The 26455-nt window shown below is 37.3% G+C and overlaps 1 protein-coding gene across 1 annotated transcript in view; it reads left to right on the top strand.

Annotated features, from left to right (window-relative positions):
* clstn2a (calsyntenin 2a) overlaps window positions 1-21699 on the top strand; it is a 316111-nt gene extending 294412 nt beyond the window's left edge. The window contains exons 12-17 of the mRNA XM_065267246.2: window positions 7718-7926; window positions 8323-8490; window positions 12228-12373; window positions 12515-12638; window positions 16933-17120; window positions 19958-21699. Of these exons, the coding sequence (XP_065123318.1) occupies window positions 7718-7926; window positions 8323-8490; window positions 12228-12373; window positions 12515-12638; window positions 16933-17120; window positions 19958-20137 (1015 nt within the window). The 3' untranslated portion in view covers window positions 20138-21699. The remainder of the gene's footprint in view (window positions 1-7717; window positions 7927-8322; window positions 8491-12227; window positions 12374-12514; window positions 12639-16932; window positions 17121-19957) is intronic.
* The last annotated feature ends 4756 nt before the right edge of the window (window positions 21700-26455 follow it).

Below are 26455 nucleotides of genomic sequence, written 5' to 3'. Positions count from 1 at the left end.
AACCCTGCCTACCGAATACTATACTGGTCGATCATGTCTACAAACTAGACCATCTTGAATTAGCATGGAAATTAATGAAAAAGCATGATTTTTTACCTAACTGTAATGGGTTACTGTTACTAGTTTTTTGTATCCTGATTACATAATCCCGTTACATGTAATCCGTTACTCCCCAACCCTGCCTACCGAATACTATACTGGTCGATCATGTCTACAAACTAGACCATCTTGAATTAGCATGGAAATTAATGAAAAAGCATGATTTTTTAAACTGTAATGGATTACAGTTACTAGTTTTTTGTATCCTGATTAAGTAATCAGGTTACATGTAATGCATTACTCCCCAACCCTGCCTACCGAATGCTATACTGGTCAGCCATGTCTACCAACTAGACCATGACCATCTTGAATTAGCATGGAAATGAATGAAAAAGCATTCGAAATGCACTCTATAAAATGTAGTTGTTTCAACCGTTGGTTGGATAATGGACAGGCCTGCTGGTAAAGACGGCTGCAGTGTTTTGAGAGGAGATGATGATACATGAACAGACTTGATGAAGCATCTGCTGTGTCAGATAATCAGTCTTCACACTACAACACAACACAATTAAAGATACCATCAAACAGCCTGGCAAAGCACACAGGTCAGCCAGTAAAAAAACTATTTCAAAGACCACACAACACAGAGCACAGCACAGCTTTACACATAACAATAGTAGTTATTGTAATGCAGATATATATATATATATATCTGCAATGTTAATATGGGTGATTCTCACAAAAACGTGGTTTTAAAAATGTCAAACATGAAAATGTAAAAATTGCTTAAATTGACTTTTTTTCCCACCAGACATTGAAAAACAAAGTCTGGAGTAAATGGGAACATTAATTTAAACACTTTTACTTATCATTTAACACAGCACTTTTGTAACATAATTTAAAAAATTTGTCCTAAAAAATCTCATTACCGCAACAGTCAGAAAACATCAACACTGACATATTTTCAAAATGACATGACAAACCTGAAAGAACATAATTTGGAGATTCTGCACATGCATTTAAAATCAAAGTATTATGCTTCTATTAATTAAATTAACATTTAATAAGCATCTGTTGCGGTAATGATAATCAAAATGTCGTGTAAGCATTCTGACAAGACAATATTTCAAATTAACTGTAAAAAAATTATCTTACCTGGTAGCCATCTTGAAGTAACTGGTCCATGTGCTTGGTCACTCAAAATCAAACTTTATTAAAATTCTGTATGTGTGTTTAAACTGTTCTCAAAAAGTGTTGCGGAGGATGAGAACATCAGGCATGGACACATCATTTTCCTAATTTTTCTTCATTATTATTATACATGAATATTCAGTAAATATTTTTTCTGTCATCTAAAGTAGTCTAGCAAAACATCCATTTATTTATTTTTTCTAAATATTTTTGTGTTAATTTGTGTAATTACAACATAACGCATGTTCAAACACAGCCGGACACATTGCGGTAATGAGAATTTCAGCAGAAAATGAGATAAAATTGACAAATTATAAATTCTTATGTTGAAATCACACATTGTGCAAGGTAGAACACAGTATTGTGTTAATTCTGATGCTTTTTAATATTACTATATTACACATTTTATAGCTAAAATCATTAGTGCCGTGGTGTTTCAATGGTTTCGTGAGAATCACCCATATATTGTATAAACATAACAGATAAAGTAATAAGTCAATGAATGAAAGATAATAAAACTGGTTAACCTGGTCATTTCCTGGCTAGACTTATATGTCCAAAATAATATAGCATTTCTATTATCCTATTGAATTTTGTGTTTTTAAGAACTATATAATCTATGCACATTGTTTAGGACATTGTTGTATTCATTGTATATAATCCGTTATTTTTTTTGTGTTTGCCTGACTTATGCATTTTCCAAAGATGAGTACTTATAGTATCTTGTGTATGTCTGTCTAAATATGTCTAATAATTGATTTAATAATTCACTGTGATTCAAACAGAGGTATTAAGTGTGACTTTGTGCATTCCCCTATAGGGATGTTCAGTTTGTTGTCATGGACTATCAGCTAGACTGTGTTGTCTGACAGCAGTCTAATGAAAACTATTGGATCCAATAGGGCCCAGGTGATACTTACCCAAATTAAACTTATCAGTAAAGTAAGTGAGCGCTATAGAGAGAAAGTAAAGAAGAAAGAGGGGGCCTGTTATACTTGTCTAGTGTGTACTGGTGAAGAGGATTGTCTAAATAAAAACCGACTTCTCTGGTCGATATTGTTGCGAGCCGCGGCTCTTATAACGGCAGGAGTCCGGCTCAGACCAGCTCGCAATATCCGTAAATCAGCCTCGTAAATAAAGAGAGACCATAGGCCTTTTTACTTCACAAGCCGTTTTAATGAGGGTGTGCTCGTGACTATTTTAGTATGTAGAGCCAGTCGACCAAGGGCACCTACTTTTACACATCACAAACTTTCCTCTGTCATTTTTACTGCGGCCATTACAGGTAATGGTTTTGTTGGTTCCAAACAATTTTGCTCAATTCGAGGCCATTCGCTGTGGTGAGCGTTTAGGCCAGGGGTTCCCTGAATTTTTCATTTTAAAACCCAGGTAAAATCTTTCTCAAGAATTTTTAAAGAGCACCAATTATCCGATTCATGTCCTTTGGTGTATCCGTACATGTTAAAGGGGAATTCCGCCCTAAAACGGAATTTAGGGTGTTTTTTCGTTGTTAACGAGTCAAACTTTCATTTAAAAGCATATTTATGACTAAAGAGCAACATTTAAGATATTTAAGATTTTCGTTTTCTGGTAAACTGGCCTTTGAATGGGAGTGAATAGGGCATGTCGATTGAGCGCACAAAATCTCTATTTTTACAACACTAAGGAGGCTCGACACAACGTGATACTTTACTCGAAGTATCACGTGGGTCTCTACACATGAACGCGAGCATTGAGAACATTGTTTGTGTACACAGATTTTAGTAAAAGCGAAAAGTTTGGAACAACTTACCGTGCTGTTAAACTGCGTCCCGCCGCCATCTTGCCAGTCATGAGAAATCGATCTCAGAATGCGACATAAGGAGGAAGGAGAGTAAAGATGGATAGCTCCTAAAGCATAGTTCCATATAAATGCACGGATAATTTGTTGTTTTGTCTCAAGTGAAAAACAATATTGACCCTGTAGTTGAAAAGTAGCGTCCTATGGAGTCCATTCAATCGCATTCTGAAATCGATTGCTCATGACTGGCAATATGGCGGCGGGACGCAGTTTAACAGCACGGTAAGTTGTTCCAAACTTTTCGCTTTTACTAAAATCTGTGTACACAAACAATGTTCTCAATGCTCGCGTTCATGTGTAGAGACCCACGTGATACTTCGAGTAAAGTATCACGTTGTGTCGAGCCTCCTTAGTGTTGTAAAAATAGAGATTTTGTGCGCTCAATCGACATGCCCTATTCACTCCCATTCAAAGGCCAGTTTACCAGAAAACGAAAATCTTAAATATCTTAAATGTTGCTCTTTAGTCATAAATATGCTTTTAAATGAAAGTTTGACTCGTTAACAACGAAAAAACACCCTAAATTCCGTTTTAGGGCGGAATTCCCCTTTAATGATATGCAAAAGATACAAAGTAAACGTTGAAGTGAGTTATCGTCTGCAATGCAAATCTCTCTTCTTGGACTACAACAAACACACGGATTGCAGACAACAGTTCACTTTCTGGGATTGGTGATGTAGAAAAGACGGACATTATCATAATTCCTCCCGCTTCGGACTCACAGCCTGTAAGTTAACTCCTGTCAGAACTGCATTGTGACCGAATCTTTCAAACATGGTAAGGAGCGTCACATTTCCTGCTGACGTCAGAGGTATTTAGGCCAATCACAACGTATAGATTAGCTGGCCAATCATGGATTGTTTTGTACAAAATCCATGCATTTCAGGAAGAGAGCGAAATCTGGAGCTACAAAAATGTACGTTATGTGAAAAAAAGGTGTTTTTTAACCATAAACCACGCAAACACATTGTATTATACCAAAATACACAAAAATAGTTTTTTTAAGCAATGAAATAGGTGCACTTTAAATGGACATATGGGGAGGGCTCATGAGTTTGATTCCCAGGAAACACACATTTGAATAAATTGTATAGATTGAACGCAAGTCACTTTGGATAAAAGCATCTGCCATATGCATGAATGGAAATGTTAATTGCAACACAAAAATGCCTTATGATAACATGTGACAAGTCGGTTGTGACCCACAATTTGAAAACCCCTGGTTTAGACGAGGCCTGTGCTGAAATGTTTTCGAAGAGATAAACGCGCCGTTGCTCCCGCAGGGCTGACGGTACAAAAGAAACCGTTGTCACAAACAAACAGATAATTCTTAATTAGCAGGCGAGTAAATAAATGAATTAGTAAACGAACAAGTCCTTTATAAGACTGGCTCTTGAAAGAGTAATTACTGGGTGCATTGAGAGAAGGGACTCTTGTTTATCCTAAAACACTTTATTTCCCCCTTCTCTCCTCACATACTAACTGTAATGAAGCTGGAGCGACTCCAGTTTCCCCAGCAGGTCTACTTTACTACATGCTTCAGTGAATCTGTCGCAATCAACACTGTTTCGGCCCGTCAGACAAACTTTCTCAGCTGGCACGAGGAGGTGGTATCATACTCCGTATCTCATAAATATTGTTCACTTCCTGCTTTAAAACTAACTGTGTTTCTGGATCATTGATTGGTTAATTCCACCCGAGAGGTGCTGAAGATGATGCTGACAGTCTGGAATAACCGTCAGCCACAACTGTCTAAACACTTTTTTTTCTTTTCTGAATGACTTTGCACATAAAAATACTCTGCATATTTAAACTTTGACAGGTATCAGAAGTGTTAAAATTTCTAATAAAAATAAAGCAAGAAGCCCTGTGTTACTGGGATTTACATTTACTTATTCATTTAGCTTTACATTTTTTCCAAATCGATCTACAATTGCTGTATATGTCAGAGGTCGCACACCTCTGGAGCAACTAGGGGTTAAGTGTCTTGCTCAGGGACACAGTGGTGTGTCTCAGTGGATTCAAACCCAGGTCTCTCACACCAAAGGCGAGTGTCTTATCCACTGCGCCATCACCACCCCATTTATGCATTTGGCAGATACCTTGTATCCAGATTTACTTATGGTGCATTCAAGTTATACATTTGATCAGGTACACTGTCAGAAAAAAAATGGTCCCTAGCTGTCCCTGGGACTGGGGCAGTACCCATTGAGAAAATCGTGATATGTACAGTACTGTGCAAAAGTCTTATGCCACCATGCCAGAATTAGATTTGTTGTTTTTGTAACGTTATAGTGATCATATAAAACTGATTCTCAGTCTCTTTAATAGAATACATCCAGAAAATACAGGAAATGTGTATTTAGTATGAAAACTGTATAAAAATATAAACTGATGTGTCAAGTTTTTAGGGCAAACTCCCCTTCCACTTGAGCAATAGCAGGAATCTGCCGGATCTCTTAAACCTAAATAATAAATAATAATCTATATCTCTTATTAAAGGTAGGAAAGGGATTTAGTCAAGAGCAGTGAGTGATTTTCTCTCAATGCTGTTTGATTAACATTAGTGTTGGGAAACATTAATCGTGATTAATCGCATACAAATTAAAAGTGATTTTATAAAAGTGTGCATAATAATGAGTGTGTGCTGTGTGTAATTATTATGTATATACACTCACCTAAAGGATTATTAGAAACACCTGTTCAGTTTCTCAGTAATGCAATGGTGTAATGGTGTGGAGGATGTTTTCTTGGCAAACTTTAGACCCCTTAGTGCCAATTGGGCATTGTTTAAATGCCACGGCCTACCTGAGCATTGTTTCTGATCATGTCCATCCCTTTATGACCACCATGGTACCCATCCTCTGATGGCTACTTCCAGCAGGATAATGCACCATGTAACAAAGCTCGGATCATTTCAAATTAGTTTCTTGAACATGACAATGAGTTCACTGTACTAAAATGGCCCCGACAGTCACCAGATCTCAACCCAATAGAGCATCTTTGGAATGTGGTGGAACGGTAGCTTCGTGCCCTGGATGTGCATCCCACCAATCTCCATCAACTGCAAGATGCTATCCTATCAATATGGGCCAAAATTTCTAAAGAATGCTGTCAGCACCTTGTTGAATCAATGCTACGTAGAATTAAGGCAGTTCTGAAGGCCAAAGGGGGTCAAACACAGTATTAGTATGGTGTTCCTAATAATCCTTTAAATACATTGATGTTTGTATTTAAGAAACATTTACATGTGTATATATATACATATATATATATATATATATATATATATATATATATATATATACATATATATATATATATATATATATATATATATATATATATATATATATATATATATATATATATATATATATATATATATATATATATATATATATATATATATATATATATACATATATATATATATATATATATATATATATATTTTTTTTATATTTGTATATATTCTATATTGACAATAAAAATGGATATATAAATAAAAATGTTCTGAAATGTATATGTATGTGTGTGTGTGTGTTTAAATATACATAATAATTACACACAGTACATACATATATATTAGGAAAAAATGCACTTTTATTTTGTATGCGATCAATCGCGAGTAATCTTTTCCCAGCACTAAACATGGGTGCACACAGGAGCAAAATTAGGTAACTTCCCCTTTAAGACCAAAGTCACCCAATATACTGTTACATATGCATTTGCTTTTTCAACTGTTTTCTTTCTCTTAAGACCTAAATCCTCATGTTTATAAGGATACTTTTTGACGCATATGTGTATTTAACCTCCTAAGACCCAGGTTTGGTTTGTCTTTTTTTCAGATTTCTACCAGCTATTTTGAGGTTAGGAAGAACCAATAAATATAATAACCAAATATTTTTCTTTGAACATGAAGCAGTGTGGTTTCAGGTTCCAGAGAATTAAGTATTATGGTGCAAACATAAAAAAATTGATGTCCACATATGTGGACATCCAGGTCTTAGGAGGTTAAGGCCAATAAAGCTGCAAAAATACTCACAAGCTTAATGAGCAGCGGATGCGCAAAATTTCTACCGGTTGACTAATTTCTACTGGTTTATCATACCAACCGGTTTATTGCCCACCCCTTACTGTAATATACAGATCCAAAAGCAGTAAATACTTTGTGCATGCATGTTTTGATCATCATTCTGAAATCTGATCTTTAACAAAAAAGCAATTATCTCAGCTTTTGTTCAAAATTTGGTATTTTTGAAGAAACCTATCAATATTTGAGAGGTGATAAAAAGAGAACAAATTAAGATTGAAATAAACATTTTTTTTTGTTGTGTAAAAGCAGAGGGTCTGTTCTTTCATTATACATATAAATAAAAAATTAACAAATAAAAACTTTTGTGAAAATCATAAAAAATGCTGGCGCTGGCTGGCAACGTCTTTAAAAAAATGCTGTCAAGGAAAGAGTTAATATGCCACTTGGGTATATATTTTTCTTTTTATGCGAATGCAAAGTCATATATGCATTTTTAAATGTGATGTGTTTAAAGTTTTCTCTGAATCATTACAGCACTTAACTGAGCCAAAGATATTCATCTGGATAGTCCTTGTAGCTCTCACGTTGCCTTGCTCTTCTCTCCGCAGATGTTTTGGTGAAGATACGTGCATTTCCATACCAGACATCAAAGCGGTTGTGATGGTGCTGCCGCCCAGCGAACCTCGGATCACCATCGCTGGGGTGGAGCGGCTGGTTTGGCCCGCAGCTCAACTCAAATCCTCTGTTGGGGTGACCCTGTTCAAGGACATTCACATCATTAGTACAGTCACCAAGACCGACACCACCCTCAGCATAGGTAATAGATGACTCCCTTTCAGTGCTCATGTATTAACATAATCCCACACTTACACCTTCATTCATTTCAGAGGTGCCACTTCCACTGTGCAAACGTCAATTTTCTTCCCCTCTCAGGGTTTTGTGTAATGGTTTAGTCTATTATTATCAAGATTATGAATGCCTTCTGCTGGTTATTACACTGACCCTAAGTCAATTGTTTTTTATTTGTGTCCTTTTTCATTTAAAGTTCAAAACAAAAGTGTCCGGCTTCTTTTATCGAATGCGGAGCCGGCGTAGTGAAACAATAAATCATCAAAATTAAATTCATTCACAATCGATGGCTGTTTGCGGATACATCGGAAGGTCATATATTTGCGGCTGCATAACTGTGTGTGTGTATTTGTGTTGTGTGTAGCCCAGAGGCCTGGTATTCTGGAGTTGATGCATAACCTGGATTATTGCGATGTGTTAGTGATTGGAGAGGAGCTGGAGCCGGAAAGTGAGAGTCTGGAAATCCACCACAGCTCCCTCTTGGGCAAACATCTGGATGCCACCAATTCCACCTCTGGCATCTCAATCTATGGTAGATGTTTTAGCACATGACTAAGATCAACTGTTCAGCCATTTGAATGTCTTTTTACTGTACTCTTCTTTATTGATTTTCCATAACGCTTTCCATCTTCCAAGGTATAAAATGAGATGTGCAGTATATTTTAGATTTAGCTCTTTGATTTATCTTTAGATTCCCAACTGTGGTAACATGATTTTGACTGTTTAAATGAATGTGAAGTAATATTTTGGTGAAAACATCATTTATCTTATACCTTATGCAGCAGGGCTTAAATGCAATTTATACTGTACAATCTTGTCAATAGCATCTGCAGAAGGCGGTCCATTATCACAAAATTTGAATCTTTTTCAGAGGTTTATCTAAAGTTGTATTTAACCCGCGTTTGTTTGTTTTATTTTTAAAACTGCAGTCCGTAACTTTGGCCTCTCTATCGCCATCTGTGATTGAAATATTAAATTGCAGTTATTTGCAGTAATATTCTGTGCATGCTTTGTGAATCGCCACGTTACTCTGCGCGGATGAATCTGATGTCTGTGATCACCGCATTAGAGCAGTTTGGTCATTATACAACCACATTACAGAAGTACATCCGCATCGAAAACAACTGACCTCCTAAACCCATATTAGTTATCTGTTTTCACCCATACACCTGGCGGGTGTGTCCCCAAACGTGTTGGAAACACTGAACTGAAGTATGTCTGAGCTCGCAGTTTGAGCTTTCACCGTTGTAACGGAGGATTTCCTAGATGTAAAAACTTTATAAACTGACATATTTACATGACGTTCCCCATGATTGTCGTTTGAAACTTTACAGATGAAACGCCACCATCTAGATGACACGTTTAAAGGAAAACAAAACCGTTTTTCAATATTTTACTATGTTCTTACCCTAACTTAAATAAATTAAATACATACCTATCTTTTTTCATTTAATCTTTTTGTACAGCGCGTCATGACTGTGTTAGCATTTAGCCTAAATTCATCACTGTTTGGATCCTAAGGAATGAATGGGGCTAGGCTAAATGCTAAAACAATCACGACACGCTGTACAAAGATTAAGTGCACGTATTGAATAAAGATGGGTATGTATACAATCGTCTAAGTTGAGGTAAGAACATAGCAAAAAAATGAAAAACTGCAGGGTTTCCTTTAAACTCTAAGCAACTGTTTTCTCAACAAGCTACACATTCCAATCCAGAGCACATGCAATGAAGCGGCCGGCTACTCCTCTTTGTTTACAGACATGTCATGACTTCATCACGCTAGTGATAATCGCTTTCGAAACACTGCTTCATGAGACTTCGAAACATTTACGAATCTTTGATTTGGACCGCGTTTCAAACTGGCGAAGTCACGTGATTTTAGCAAACGAATGTTTCAAAATGTTTCAAAGATCCGATGGTTCACCACTAGGGGGGGATGATCTCAAATGACCAGTGTCTAATATGGTTAGGTTAACTCGGGTCAGGTTTATTATGCAAGTTCATAAAACATTTATCCTTCTGACTAATAACACTACCATTTTGCCTACTTTTTGTTTATAGACAGATTTAATGAAAAACATGGGCATAATTAAAAGAGGATTTAGTTTTAATGATTTGCCTTAAATAAAACTAAAAACACAGAATTTTAATTATGGCTTAATTAAGTTAAATAATTTATTTTTCTGAAAAACATATTTTTAGAAAAATCTTGCTATTATTTTGAGAAAAGTGTAAAATGTTTGGACCGATCTTTTACTGATTTTCACCAGCAGGTGTCGCCAGCGTGTGTGGTGTTTCGAACACTTAAAAAAACAGGCTGTTTCTCAATGTCAAGGAAGGACCCTCGGAAGCCATTATTTCGAAGATGCTCTGTCATCGACATCCGTCGAAGGACTGTTCCAATGTCGAAGATCCTCGGAATTGCAACCAAGGACTGAGTCCTTTGTCGAAAAAATATCCCATATAGAGAGTATGCATTTATGTCACTTTTCCACGTGACCACGCCGGAACTCGCCCTGTTGAGTGGCAAACGTTCAACAAAACGGCTGGTTTTCATAGCGGCTGCTGCGAAAATTCCAGTAAAACGGACTATTATCAGCTTAAATTGAATATAGTTGGACTTGAAAGCAGAGGTGGACAATACTTAGTTACATAAGTTACATTTTTCAAGCATCTGTGCTTTATTAGGGTGTTTGTAATGGGAAAAATATTTACTTCACTACATTCTAAAAGCAATAGAATCATACTGTATATTCTTTAATATGGCGTATTAAAATGTATTTAATATCTAATTACATTAAAATTGTGTACTTTTACTTGAGTAAAAGTACGTTAATGTTCTTAAATATTAAATGTAAAACAAAAACTTGTGTAATAGAGTACAAATTATGATAATATGCTTTGGAATGTATGTTTTCCAAATAAAAGAAAATACAAATACTTGAAAAAATACTTTTAAGTACAAATGCTTGATGGTGACCCTAGCAATTTGTCAACCCACCTGTGGTCGGTGGACGTTGGCATGAACGATCTATTTACGTCTCCTTTCTGTGTTTTTTGGCAGTCTGTAAAGCGATAGCTAAAAATTCTTGTTAATCTGTACAGTCTATTGCACAACAGCTTTTTCCCATTTAGACGCGTTTCCACCGTGTTTTCGCTGATTTCACACTGCCGCTCTGTCTTTTGCCACTCAGTGGGCATAACCGCAGTCGCTTTTGCCGAAAGTGAGGTCACTTGCATACCCTCTATACAGGAAAGGATGCATATGTATATCCTTCACGCTCTAGCCTCTGAAGGAAGTGACTTTGAAAGACCAGTCCTGCCAAGGAAGTATCTTTGACATTGAGAAACAGCCACTGAATCAATTTGCCAAGCAATTGGTTCAATTGATTTCTAAAAGCTTTGTTTCTCCCATCATCAGTACATCACGCAAAGACGAATGATGTTCATCTGTAAAACCTAAAAGTTAACTCAACTCAAACCATTTAAGTAAACCGGTTGCATTAGTTTTAAAATACATGCATTTGAGTACTGTGAACTTAAACAAATTGAGTCATATGCAGTTATGCACTTATATTTAAGTTCACACTACTTAAATATAAGTGCATAATTGCACGTGACTCAAGTTCACAGTACTTAAATTTATGTGTTTTAAAACCTAAATGGTCTAATGCAACCGGTTAACTTAAATGGTTTGAGTTAAGTTAACTGTTAGGTTTTACAGAGTATAAATCATTATTATAAGATTACCATTGTGAATTGGGACAAGTGAAGGAAATGTTTTGCTACATATTCAATATGTGATTTTTGTTTATTTTTAACAAAAACATTTTACAGATTGCAGCTTTAATAAACAAAATACATTTGGGAAAAAACATCCTAATATGTCAATATTATATTAATGCTAAAATAAGGTTGTGAATCCTGTGTGCATGATCAAAAAATTCATTTTTATGGTCCTCATAAAAGTTTAAAAGAAATGTTTAAAAGTCGCTCTCTTTTATTCTTTAACCCTGATCCAGTTCAGAATGTTTAACAGACCTCTAATCTTAAAAATCAAAGTGTACATTTGACTTTTTCGAGAGAGTGCTGGAATCAGCTTGACATTTTGTAAAGTGCTTTGAGAGTGTCTGGTACATTTATTGCTGAAGGACTAAGACCTTCACTTATTCAGGGACTCCATTTCGAGTGTCTTTCGATCCACCGGAGCTCTTTTGTCTGACTGAGAGTGGGTTTTCTTACACTGCTCTCTGTCTTTGGTCTCAGGTGTGGACTCTATGGCACATTATGAACAGGCCATCAGGCAGGTGAGGTACCGTAACTGGAAGCCTGGCGGTCTGTCCGAGAGAAGGTTTCGGCTCAGTTGCTCCGAGCTGAATGGACGCTACACAAGCAACGAGTTCAACCTGGAGGTCAGAGCCTGCCCTCGTACTGGGCAGTAGTTTGTTGTAATTCATTCCCAGTTCGATTCCACTCCATCTGTTTCTTGGACATTGGTACATAAATATTAAATGTGTGTTAGTCTTCACTATGAACTATGTTCTGCCCATCAGATTGGTATCGTGCACAGCTCAGAGACCGTTGAGCATGTCAATCACGTGGCCGTCCAGTCGCAATTCATGAGACCAGTGCATCATCCGCTGGTGGTACATACAGTCAACTCTGACCACATCTCAGGTATGGTATCTCTTAATAATGTTTTCCCTTTCTGGGTTATGCAGGGACCTTATACACCCAGCAGTGGCATAACAAGGCCTGGAAGAGTTTCTAGTGACCGGGCGATACCCCTGTGGTCATTTTTAATGGTTCTCAAAATGGGAGGGTTCAAGGGGGGCCAGTTTCATGACATTTTGTAAAATACAATAATTGATTAAATTCTGTGTAATTAAACCTCAGAAAAATATAGCTACTAACCAATGTTGCATCATTTAAACAAAATTCTAGGTCTGTGATTGTTTCATGGCATGAATATCCTTTGGGAGGGCATGAAGGGATGCAGGGGGGGGGGGCAGAGTGACCCAAGAAATGAATCCATGTTTGATCCTTGATTAATTTAGATTTTGCGTTTCAGTACTTTCACTAATTTTCCTAAACTACACAGTCGATGATTGCATCACAGAAAATTCCTAAGAGAATTCCAGTTTATATGCACTTACCGCCAATGCAGATAATTGTTTGTGCAACACAAATAAAAACTCTCACATGCGCTGGCGTAAGCGGACGTCGGCTCTTGAGACTGTATTGTTGGTTTGTAAGAAGCTTAGAATATTACACTTTGTGTATCAGCTCACGTACACACACCGGGGACGTCAGTGATCTTCCCAAGGGCACACAGAGCACAGCTGACCACAGCGAGATGTAGTGTTCAGCTTTCTGGACTGAAGAAGGAAAAAAGAGAGAGAGAACTATTGCTTTGGGGGAGACATAGAAAAACAGCAGGTGGTATTGTGACCTTAAGCTCCTGATACTGCTTACTGCAACTATGTGGACCAGTCAACGTCTACTTCTGTCGGCACAGCTTGCAGATACGCAAGCTGCGTTTGCACAGTCGGTGTTTACGATTTAACAGTCGCAGTTGTGAGACTCAAATTGGCCTGTATGTTTCTGGCCAGTAGAGAGAAAATTAATAGAAAAATGTATGTGAACAAGTACTGTAACTAGTCAATCCCATGTAACCTGTGAGTGCACTGAATTTGTGTAATAGTTGATGAAAATTCTGTCATTTTCTCATCATCATGTAGTTTGTTACCTGAATGAATTTCTTTTTTCTGATGAACACAAAAGAAGATATTTTGATTTAAATGATCAGTTGACGGTAGCCATTGACTTCCATAGTAGGAAAACAAATAGGATGGAATTCAATGGGTACCATCAATTGTGTGCTTACCATCATTTATCTAAATATCTCCTTCATCATTTATCACAACACTTCTATAATATTTGGGTCATTCTCGCGAAATTAGACTTATGAGGTGTCATGAAACATTTTGATTAAAAAAGTACATGCTATCAAAATAAGAAGCATACAGTTACATCTCTTCATGTACTATTTTGCACATGATTTCAAATGACATCATACAAACCAATTTTGTTGATTTTCCACATTTAAGGGGAAAATTGTCATTACCGCAACGTATCCATGACTGGATTTGGGTTCTTTGACATGAAAATATTTATAATTAAAAAAATCTAAAAAATAAAAAGCTTCAGTGCACGTTATACTATAAACATTTACAGTAAAGAAACATGTGGTGATCATTGGTAAATGTAGAGACAATAATAATGAATATAAATGTGTCCAAGACCAATTTTTCTCATCCTCCGCAACAATTTTCAATCATTGTTTAAGCCCTCAAGGAACTAACATTTAAAAAAAAAATTGTTTGAAGGGACATAATTGACTGTGATGCTTAAGATGGCTACCATTTATAGTTTTTATTTTTAAAAGTAAAAAAAAAATTTAAAAGTTAAAGGGGCCATGGCATGAAAATCTGACTTTTTTCATGTTTAAGTGCTATGATTGGGTCACCAGTGCTTCTATCAACCTAGAAAATGTGAAAAAAGATTAACATAGTAACTTAGTTTTGGTAAACCATTCTCTACAAGCACATGCAAAATAGGTTGTTGAAATTTGGCTCTCCTTATGATGTCATAAGGAGCTCTTATTATAACAGTACCACCCCTTAATCTGCACTATCCAACCACAGCACTGCCTTTTAGTGCAGAGAAAACCACAATTGAGTTTTAATTGCAACAAACCACCATCATTGTGATCAGTGTTTGAATTTCATCAGCTCATTTGCATTTTAAAGGACACACCCAAAACGGCACATTTTTGCACACACCTACAAAGTGGCAATTTTAACATGCTATAATAAATTATTTATATGGTATTTTGAGCTAAAACTTCACATATGTGCTCTGGGGACACCAAAGATTTATTTGACATCTTAAAAAAATCTTGTGCCAAGGCCCCTTTAAAATATTGTTTGTCATAGTACCTAGACAACTTTTTAGTTCTCATTACCGAAACACGAGTTTGTAAATGCATATTTAATGTAATATCATGGTGCGGTAATGATAATCTAGAAAATGTAAATCATTCTATAGGAAATATTTTTTAAATCCTCTAAAAATAATGGTAAGTTCAGACCTTAATCATATATTCAATGGCTTTTAAAAATTTCTGATGCTGGACACCTTCTAAATCTGGATTTCATGAGAATCCATAAGTCAATGTTTATAATCAGCTGTGTGCCTACCATCATTTATCAAAACATATTTTGTGTTCATCAGAAAAAAAAATTCATACAGGTTATGAGGATGAGAAAATGATGACAACATTTTCATTTTTGGGTGAACAACCCCCTGAATTAGATCAAGTAGCTATCATCGACTGTTAAAATAGTACAGATAGGTGCTGTATGAATATGAATAGTATGAATATATTTGGACGTAATACATTTGCTTATAACAAGCTTAATTTAACCACAATTGACAGCTGTTTAATGAAAGTATTTGCATTTAAATAGAGCTGCATTACAGCTTTCAGACATTTTTAAATAAAACAACGCCTTTACTTTTTTTCTTCGTTGGATAATTCCTCTCCCTGGGGCTCACGGGATTGTAAAGTGTCCATCAAATGCACACTTTAGGATTGTGCCAGAAGTAGTAGGTCATCATTTTCAAAGCCATGAATTTGGACATACCTCTCCTTTCACCTTATGCTTTTCGCCTACTATATAGTATGGAAGTATGCCGTTTCAGCGCAGTGTTTATTTTTTGCAGTAAACTTTATGTAGCATTCAGTTTTTGCCTTCTGTTTAATCACTTAACATGAGTTTTGCTTCTGTCTCCACCCGCACAATGCTGCTATTTTTTGCCATTTTTAATGAGAGATGTTGACAGCTCTTACATTGGTGACTGACAGTAAGGAATAACCGAGTCAAGCGAGTGTTTTGTGCCATATGTATGTCGAAGACATGACAGACAGGTATAGCAATCGTCATGCTCTTTAGTTCATACCGTACCTATTAACCAAAACAACTTACTATCTATCAAATTTGATATTACAGAATATTGCTAACCAAGCATGTGTGAACAAAAGAAAAAGATGGACGTCAATCTGGTGAAGTGTGATGATAGTGTGAATGAGAGAAATTTTATTGCTCTGAAAACATTGAGTTCTCTTTTTTTTTCTTATCATTAAGTATAAACTGTATTAAGCGTTTTGAAAAATGACCTCGGATAAATTGAAATTTTTGAAGAATAAGATGAGACACGTAAGATTACTTGGGTGCTCTCAGGAGAAAAATCTCTCCATCTAATCTCACTGTTGTCTAGGTTAAACAATTAAGATATTTAAGAGTTCCCATTTATCATTTGAGTTTCCTGTAGGTAGCCATAGTCTAGAGATCTCTCTATGCAATTCATCAGAAGGTCACATTCTGGCTGCATGAAATCTATTGTAATTGAAGATTGTACTTATTTCAAATATTGCTGAATATGTTATTTTTGTCACTATCTGTTTTTACTGAAACAGCATATGGACTGTTGGTAAATGCACAGTCCTTCCTTCAGACAATACACAAACCACGGAAGAGCCACATGACTGCATCGATTTCTGTATGGTTGAATGAGTCTTATGAATACGAGAACATAATTGCACGATCGATTAAAGCAATAATCCACCCAAGGTTGCCTGTTACAGTAATTTTACCACAGTTTTGGGTGGAGTAGAGTGTCCAAATCTTCATTAACCATGTTAAAATTATTACAATGACTTATTGTTATACGAAATTGCCTGGTTCATAAACATCCCTTATAGCGTGTCTGCATAATGCTTTCAGTCGTAGACTAATCTATAGACTGTAAAAAGATGGAGATGTGTCTCCAATTTGTTGTCTTCACTTTTCAGCACGTGTGTGTGGCATGCTTGGACTAAAAACATTCTTTACCTGTGTGTTGTTAGGCACCCCACCTGCTGCAACTGTGGTAATTGTAATGTGCATCACCGCCCTGGTGGTCATTGTGGTCATGGGCATCTACCGTATCCACACCACCCACCAGGAGGGTTCAAAAGAAGATGAAGAGGGTAAAAAGGAGCCAGAGATGGACTGGGATGACTCCAATCTCAACATCACTGTCAATCCAATGGAGGTCAGTGAGTGTCTGATTGGTAAAGACCCTCCTTATTGTAACATAACCATGCTGTTATTGGAAATATCTAGTGTTGGGTGATTTCGAAACACTGCTTCAGGAAGCATAGAAACATTTAGGAATCTTTTGTTTCGAATCAGTGGTTTGGAGAGCGTTTCAAACTGGCCAAGTCACGTGAATTTACCAAACCAAGCTTTATGATGTCATAACTGTTTCAAAATATATTTTTAGAAAAACCTTTGCAATTATATTGTAAATATAAATATTATCTTGTTGCTTTTACAACATTTTTGCCAGCAGGTGGCGCCACATTTAGGTGTTTCGAGTGCTTTGAAACCATAGACTGTAAAAAAGATGGACGACATGATGTCGTAATGAATTGAAGCCAAAAATGTCAGACCAGGGGCCACGCTACGTAAAAACGTCAGCTTGGAGCCAGGGAATGCGCAGAAGTAATCGTTAGTGGAGCTAGAGGCAAAGCCGCGGTCTAAAACGTCCACCCAAACACTTGCCCGTGACCAATTCAACCATGCCAATCATAACGACACGACCCGTTTCTATAGACCGTTGTATCAGACGCACATTTGGTGACTTCTCGTACTCTTTGCCTACTTTATAGTATGGAAATACGCGGTTTGGGATGCAGCGTTAAACAAATACCTCGTTGAAAAGAACAAATATTTTGGTTTCCTAGGGAATCTACATGTTGTTTATTTTGCTTGTTACATAAATAAACTACTTCAAAAGGACTTTGTTGTTAATCATTCTTAGCAGAGTTTACGGGAAGTTACGTGTTTTCCAAGAAAACTGCTTGTTTATGTTTTTACTGCTGAAACCGTCTATATTATCAAAATACTAGCTAAAATGAAACTTAGCACAAAATGAACAAAGACGTCTTCGCCCAAGTTGAAAATATTCAACTCCAGTGAAAGATTTGCATGACATGAAGTTAAACCCCGCGAGTAATCTAGAGCGAGTAACACGATGCCCTGCGTTTGGTGTGTACGTAGCATTAAGGGCGATTTATAGTCATGCGTAGGTCCTACGGCGTAGCAGCGACGGCGTAGGTTCCGCGTCAGTTTTCATTTATACTTGTGCGTCGCTGTCCGCGTCGACGTGCAAACACATGCGAAACTGCTGGTTGGCAGTAATCACGCGTGTAACCACAGTAGCAGCAGAAGTCGTCACAGAAGAAGAAGCTAAGCAAGTTAACCCACAAACGAAGACGAAATAGCAACTTGTTGTGTATAATTTGAGAAGACCAGCAATGATGGAAGTAAATAAACAGCGACTTATGTTGCAGTTTGAGTTAAATCACTCCTCAACTTGGCTCATCTTTGTTTTCACCGTCTCAAACAGAAATACCTATGACGCAGTTTTTTTACCTGACGGGAGGGGTTCTGGTGGACCAATCACAGAGCTTGCGGTCCGCGTAGAGCCGACGCGCTGTTAGGAATTTTGTGAGGTGCGCATCAGGCTACGCAGAGCTACGCACAGGCTACGGATAGCCTACGTAGCTACAGCGTAGGACCTACGCACGACTATAAATCGCCCTTCAGTCTTGTGCCAAATGTCCTTGTTAGTTTTAGTCATAGTCATTCACATATCTTTTTTTATTAGTTAGTCGACTAAAAGTCTCATCATTTTAGTCTAGTTTTAGTCAAAAGACAACTCTTAGTCAAGTTTTAGTTAAAACATTTTGGTCTTTTGAGATTATTTCTGATAACCATTTCAGTCAAATAGTGTTTCACATATCTCAAATATTGGTTAATAAATGTCATAATCACCTGACAAAATAGACTTTTTGAATGATTTTTGTTGAATGCAACTTTGTTAAACGTGTCTATCTATGAGTGTTGTGTTCTTGCTAGATGTAGTTTCATGTTGCAGCCACAGGGTGGCAGAAAATGAACGAAAATGTAGAGAAATCTAGACGAAAAAGAGAGATTTAATCTAGTTTTTATTTTATGCAAAACAGTCTCGTTTTTTTCGTCAACAATAATGCATGTTAATTTAGTTTTAGTCAGCGTTTTTGGACATCTGTGCAGTCTCGTCATCATCTCATCTAAGTCATGGAAAAAAGGTTGTTGATGAACATATTTAGTCTCGTCTTATCTGACGAAATGAACACTAAATTGAACATATATCAGCGTAATAAAAACTACCTAAAAGGACCAAAACCATCTTTCGGAACATTTTATTTGAAGTGTAAATAATTTTTTTTATTTAAAGCCGAGATCTGTTCGTTTGCATGGAGAGGGCGGGGTTTATGACTTGTACTGCAGCCAGCCACCAGGAGGCGATCAAAGAACCAGCGGCTTCACTTTTTAAGATTAATCTTTTTTCAAACAATTTCTTCGAAGCTTCAAAAAGCTTTGTTTCTCCCATCACTAGAAATATCCTATCAACAACATCTGTAGCTGTCAATAACTACATTTGCTTCTTATGTTTAAAACTATTCAAAAGAAAAATGTGTGTACAATAAGGTGTAGACTCCTATGGGGCAAGTATACCAAAAGCAATTTCTAGGAACTTATCTAACACAATCCCTGTGGGTGGAGTTTGCTCTTTTGTAAACAGTGTATTATGTACTGGTACGCCTAAGGCTTTCCTTATAAGAGAAAAGTGTAAACAAGTATTTCTTTTGTTATTAGAAGCTAAGAGATCAGTTATTTTCTGTATAGTCAACAGCATGCAGCACACAGGGTCCATTGAACTTAAATTCCATTGCAGCTGGAATGTTAGGAATTTTAAAAAGAAAATAAATAGGCCTACATTTAGTCTTTTTGCAAGTGAAATTCTTAAGATGATTATACTCATTTTGTCATTGGTTGTAGAGCCTTGAAGGTGCACAGATCGCTGTGGAGGTTCGAGAGGAAGATGAGGATGATGATGAATTGGCTGGAGATCTCTCTAGCTCTGAATCTGAGGACAGTGATGAAGAGGAAGAGACTGATATTCAGAGTGAAAGAGTGCACGGAAAACTGCAATGGGACCCTTCTACATTACCTTATTAAAACAAACGCACCCGCACATTCAAACACACTCCCACACACACTAATGCATACACACTCACATAGACGCACACCTATGCATACATACAGAAAACACTTGCATTGCCCTCTCACATCTACAGAAGCCAGACATTATTGTCTGATAAGTCACTGAGACAAAAAAAATCACAATTTTGACAATTTCAAACACTCATAAAAAGCATCCTGTAATGCCATGGCTCCCTCTGCTGGTCAATATTTGGAATCGCACCCCAAAAAACACTGCAACACTTGTATGTACTGTACTGTAGTGTCTCATAGGTCCACTAAAAACAAAAAATAAACCAAACACAACACATTTATAATTGTGAACATACAAATCAACATCTCTGGGATGCTTTTTTATCTTGTTTTTTTGTGTCTCTCTTGACGTTTATAGATTTTATTCTAACATCACAATGGGTTTTCTCCCTTTTTTTAAACAACTAACTGTATGATTTGAAAGGGTGGCTAACATTATTTTGTTGTTTGTTATCCTCAAAATAACACCTTTTTTGCAATGAAAGTATATTTTTTTCTCATTTAAAATCTAGAAAATATGTTTATTGTCAGAGAGATTTTGATCAAAACTATTGTCTTTAAACAGAAATATTGTAGTTACCCATTATTACCAATTTTTTCTTATGGGTTCCTTGCAGTAAGAAACAGTAGGCGAAAGAGTGTCTGTACATTTTTATATGCTTGTCTTCTGTAAATACGGAGCTGTAGAGTAGTTGAATGGTGACCCAGACCCGTCACTTCCTCCTGCATCCCTCACACAGCCTGTTTGTATCCACACTTGCTTGCTGAGGAGGAATATTTGTTCCTCGTCTCTCTGTATTGATCTCTCTCTTATTGTTCATGGTGTTCACCTCAACTGTCGATTGGGTTTTCCTTCACTCCACCTCCAGTAAAAGAAATAGTCGAGGATTTGTCATTTGTAGACAAGGGAACTTTAAAACCAAATGAAGAAAAAAAGAAGAATATGGTTCAAGTATATTATCTTAAATAAAAGTGGTTTTCAGAGTGGTGTTTAATTCAATTAATATCTAAAAAGAAGTTTAAAAAAAATGAGAATAATTGTTGCATTTGACAGCTAAAGATGCATTAAGCCATTCTGTAAAAAAAGATTTGAGTGTTGACACAAAATTACAGGTGACACTTGTACCCCCCTTCCTTCCTCAAACCCCCCGCCTGCTTCATTTAGCCAGAAGAGGTACATTTTTGGATATGTGCATTGGGTTACATGTAATGTCTGTTGCAGTGGTTAAGATTTCTCATTTCATAAGTCTTAAACTCTGTGCTTGTGATGTCAGCTTTGTGAGACATCTCGTTCATCTTCCAGTCCTTTCACTTCACTAGTCCTCTTTACCATGTGTGTTTTAGAACAGAAACAACAAAATAACTTCAACCCTGTAAAATCACGTACGACTATTCTTTTGTAAATGTTACGCTCCTTTTGTTTTGTAAAGGGTTTTGTTTAACTTCTTTGATGGTCACTGCAGCACTTTCTGTACGTTGACCAATAAAGACTTTCCTTAGAATGAGTGACGGCGTCTCTTTCTTGTTCAAATGCAAATCATTGTATGTGTGTGTGTGTGTGTTCAATGCAAGTTTCTAAAGACTTTTGTGTGTACATTTTTAGCGGCATCTAGCAGTGAGATTGTGAATTGCAACCAATGACTTAGTCCACAGCTCACCACCTCCCTTTCGAAACACAATGAGAAGCCGTCACAGAACAAACCCATCATCTTCTGAGACAACAGCAGTGTCCCAATTTGAAGGCTGCAGCATTCTAAGGATGTATTCTAAGAACGATTGCGTCACAGCAGCGCGACATGAGGCTAGTAAGGCTGTCCCAATTCAAAGGATGCTTAGAATGAAGCCTCAAAATGCATCCTTATTTCTCCACGCTGTTAAGATACATTCACATAATGAGCCACTTTGTCACTGTGTGTCACTCATCTCTTTCAAAAGTCTTTAGACTTGCAAACAGGGAAAACAATAAAAGGCATGACTTACATAGCATCCAGCTAATGTTAGCCAACTCAGTTTGCCAAAAGTGCTGCAAAAGCACACAGTGTAAGCTCATCCACGATCACTTCTTGATGCTCAATCTGGTCCAAGCTCCTTAATCCTATATTTATTCTTCAACTAAATGTCTTGTAAAGGGTGATTTTGTAAGCATAAAATCTAATTTTCTTTCATCTCAAGGTACATGGCAATCTACAACGCGGTTATGAGAATAATCCAATCACATGAGGACAAAGACATAAAACAATACTGATTCACTTACAACATAAGTGGGAGGGTTTGGGGCGCAGGACAGTGCGCCCCAAACCCCCCGATTATGTTGTAAGCGGATCCGAAACCAGCGAATTAGAGCTCAGCCTCAGGTCACATGTTTTTACCCTTTTTACTGACCTACATAGACAATCGTTTACGGTGCGCCGCAGACACACAAACATGACACACAAAACGAACTCAGTTTTGATTTAAATTTTTCTTTAAATAAATGATAACATGACTTACAGTTAAATAGTACAACTAAATGATTTTATTTTATGTTATTTGCATTATATATTTAACGTTTTTGTAAAATGTTTATGTAGCTTTCTTCTCTGGCCAACTTTAGGGGGGCGGTGCCCCAACGCCCCCTGTTGATCAGCCGCCACAGATTATAAGTTTTGTTTTGTGGTAATATTATTCTGTTTATGTTGCGTGTATTTCTAAGGTTGATTAATTTGATATACTGTTAAGTAGTTTAACCTACATCAACATGTCATATTTTCTCAAATAAATTAATATTTTTCTAATTCCATATTTATTTTAATAAGTCAGAAACGTCTTCCGCTGTGTCCTGCCGACAGGCACCGTGGGTGCGTGCAGCAGGTGACGCAAATTATGGGTCCCCCGAAGGTTAAACCATCTCATTTCAGTTCTCTTCGCAGACTAAGGCTGCCACCTTGAAAGACCGAGTGTTTGCCTTTTTAAAGTCACATCCTTAGAAGGTCGCAGCCCTTGAATTTGGACACAGCTAACGTAGTGACAAAACATGCTCTATAGTAAAGTTTGTCCATTTAGGGCTACAGTAGAAACATGGCAGGACAAAAAAGCAGCTTTAATGTGCTGTAAGGTACAGGGACCTGCGGTGTATGTAGATAAAATGTCTAATTTTAAGGTGATGTAACAATACAATTCATTATGTAAGGTCTGCATACACCACTGATACTGCTAAAAATTCAAGTTCTGACAGGGTTCTTCGTATTAATGTTGTAGAAAGGCAATTTGTTGGTTCTCTAAAGAACCTTCAGTCAAATAGATCCTTTTAGGGTTTTGTTTTACCTTTTCAATGTGCACTGTGTAACTTTTCGAAGGATCTCTTGACAGAAATCGCAATATAATATACATAACTATATGAATGGTAAGATCGTAAAGAAGAATTTAACATCACCCACCAGCACCTGTGGGTCTAGGGTGGCCATTCGTGCCAGTTCCGCCGGACACGTCCCGAACATGTTTTCGGGTGCGTTCTCCGGAAGTCGCGTTGGTCGACCGCATACGTCATCAAGGTTTAATTTTTCGGGTTCAATTTCAGAAAAGCAACCGTTACATTTCAAGGTAAAAATGAAACTACAATGATTGTATGTCTTAAAAGAAATAAATCTTAATTTTCTAATGTATTTTAACTGAAATGTGAGAACGATGTCGAGCAACGCGACTTCCGGAGAACGCACCCGCGGCCGCGGCCACACGAATGGCCACCCAATGTGCGTCACTATGGTTCTCACCTTTCACCTCTATAGCTATGGACTTCAAGCTTGATAGACAGAGTACAATATTTTTACAGCTTAAGAAAATCCTGAAGGAAAGTAGACTGAGATTAAGTCTAGCACTGTTTACTGTGTTTTTCGACAGGCAATTTCATGTGGTTACAACATTTGAGAGTCCTAGGAGCAGATGACTGAATTTTCAGTAAAATTTCCCAACCTTCTCTGGGCAAAGAGGTCTAATAGGATGGAGTTTGGTTTCAGTTAGCATTTTCATTTAGTATTCTCTGCACTGTCTGCCGCAGAATAAACGTTGCAATTTGCTGAAAATATTAGTGGTATGTTGACCTCAGGTAGACGGTAGCTTAGCTGGAATGTGAACATTTATAGCCTTGATTTTAGCTTAGGGGGACGTATTTACAGAGACAAATGTTTTAAAGCCAGTCATCTGAGCTGTGTGGTCTAACTGCCATGTGAATCTTTACTTTAAAGCTGCAGATTTGTGGCACCTTAAGCACACATGGGGTGAATTCTAAACAGCGTTTTTGCTTTGAATGGCACTTTAAGAAGGGGATGCTGCTGCATACGTCGCTTCAGATATAGAGTAAATTACGTTGTTTTTAAGAAATAACCAAAATTACAGAAACTATCGGTTGGGAAATTTTATTAGAATTTTTAATTGAATTTGAAATTTGGCTCACATGGTTTGTTTGCATGGAGAGAGTGGGGTTCATGACTGCAACCAGCCACAGTGGGCAATCGCTTTGACTTCACTTTTCAGCGTGTGGCGATCCAGGTCAAAATGCATGACTAGGTTTGAATGGCCATCATTTAAAAATGCTTTTTGCCCTAGTAGTGGTGGTACGACATCAACCAGCAGGGGCAAACTGATCTCAAAATTAGCATTAGCAAAGATTACTAGACTCATCATGAGCTCAGCTGGCCTGGGTGAAGTGCTAATGGACAATGCTATGAACTATTAATGCCCCCACATTTTACAGACTACTTCTCGTACAGCTTGTTGTTGGAATTCAAGAAATCCCAGAAGGTGAGTGACCACAGTCAATATCTTTGCCACAGTCTCATGAAGTGAACCAATAACAGACATTTTAATTTAGGAACTCTACTCTCATTCCGGTGTAATAATCAAGGATTTTGTTGCTGTACCATGGGTGCAGCAGATGCAATATGTTATTACGCAGTGCCTGAAAATAGTCCCCAGCTATTAAAGGGGTGGCTCGGTCTTTCAAGCATTCTGACTTATTAACACAGTTAAAGAGTTGTTTCCTCATGCTAAACGTAGGCAAAGTGTCAAAAAAGCAGTTGGACGTGTTACCGAGTATTTCTGTGCCGAATCCACTTTGCCAGGGTTCGTAGAAGTTTCGGGAAAAAAAATTCTATTACAGGTCCACCTGACGTTTCAGGGGTTTTCTATACGTATCACTTCTTTATATGGGCACTTCGGAAAACCCTGCCCACCCATCAATCAGCGAGAGACGCTAGAACTTGCAAACATCTTATCATGCGACACAGCTTTGTTTAATTTCAAAACTCAACAATGGCACGAAAGAAGAAGTGTGTTCTTGGATGTAAGGAGAAGAAAGCCAGCCTTATGGAAACAATGTATATAGTTTATTATCCAGAGTAGCAGCAGAGTTTTGCTTGTGTGTTTGATGCGCTGGGTTTTCCCAACCGGGTCATGAGTTGCATGCGGTAAGTAAGACTTCTGTCTTGTGTTGGAAATAGGCACATGCATATAAATAACACGAACATGTAGTGAATCATAAGTTGTATAGTGTTGCATGAAACATGTATTATTCAGAAACAGCGTGTGTTACGTAAGCTTTAAAAGTTACCAAGGGGACTATTTTTGGGTGCTACGTAATATCATTGCACCAGCTGCACCCATGGGAAAGTCCTTGATTATTACGCCAGAATGAGAGTATAGTTCCTAGCCATATCAGCCTAGAAAATCGCAACTTTTAATTTTCTGTCAGTCTTACAGTTACTGATGTACAGACATGGGGACTTGTGACTTGGTGACTTGGACTCGAGTCGACTCAAGTCGCTATTTTTGTGACTTGTGACTTGACTTGACAAAAAATAAAATACTTGAGACTTGACTCGGACTTGGAAGTTAAAGACTCGGGACTTGACTTGACTTGACTTGAGACACGATGACTTGAATGACTTGAGTGTTAATCACATCATGTTTTCAGTTTAAATATAAAATATATAAATTATTTAAAAAAATAAAGTTGACCCAGCTGGAGCGCAGGCTGAGAATGGCGTTGTCATGACTGAATCACGACACTATCATTCGTCATGCCCTCTCGTACGCACACGCACACCATGCCCACTTAGATTAGATATCGATATCAACATGTCAGCCGGAGGGGTACAGAGGGTCATCGCTTTCGGCTTCAACAAGACAGCTGTAGATGGATTTCAGTCACGTGACCTTTTACATCATGCCGCCATCTTTAGGACCTACCGAGTACCAGTAGGCTATTGACAAGCATTGGCTACCTTG

Source organism: Paramisgurnus dabryanus, chromosome 6 (genome assembly GCF_030506205.2).
Source record: "Paramisgurnus dabryanus chromosome 6, PD_genome_1.1, whole genome shotgun sequence".
NCBI classification, from domain to species: domain Eukaryota; kingdom Metazoa; phylum Chordata; class Actinopteri; order Cypriniformes; family Cobitidae; genus Paramisgurnus; species Paramisgurnus dabryanus.
The sequence above is the reverse complement of the archived record's forward strand: the minus strand, read 5'-3'. Positions and strand labels throughout refer to the sequence as shown.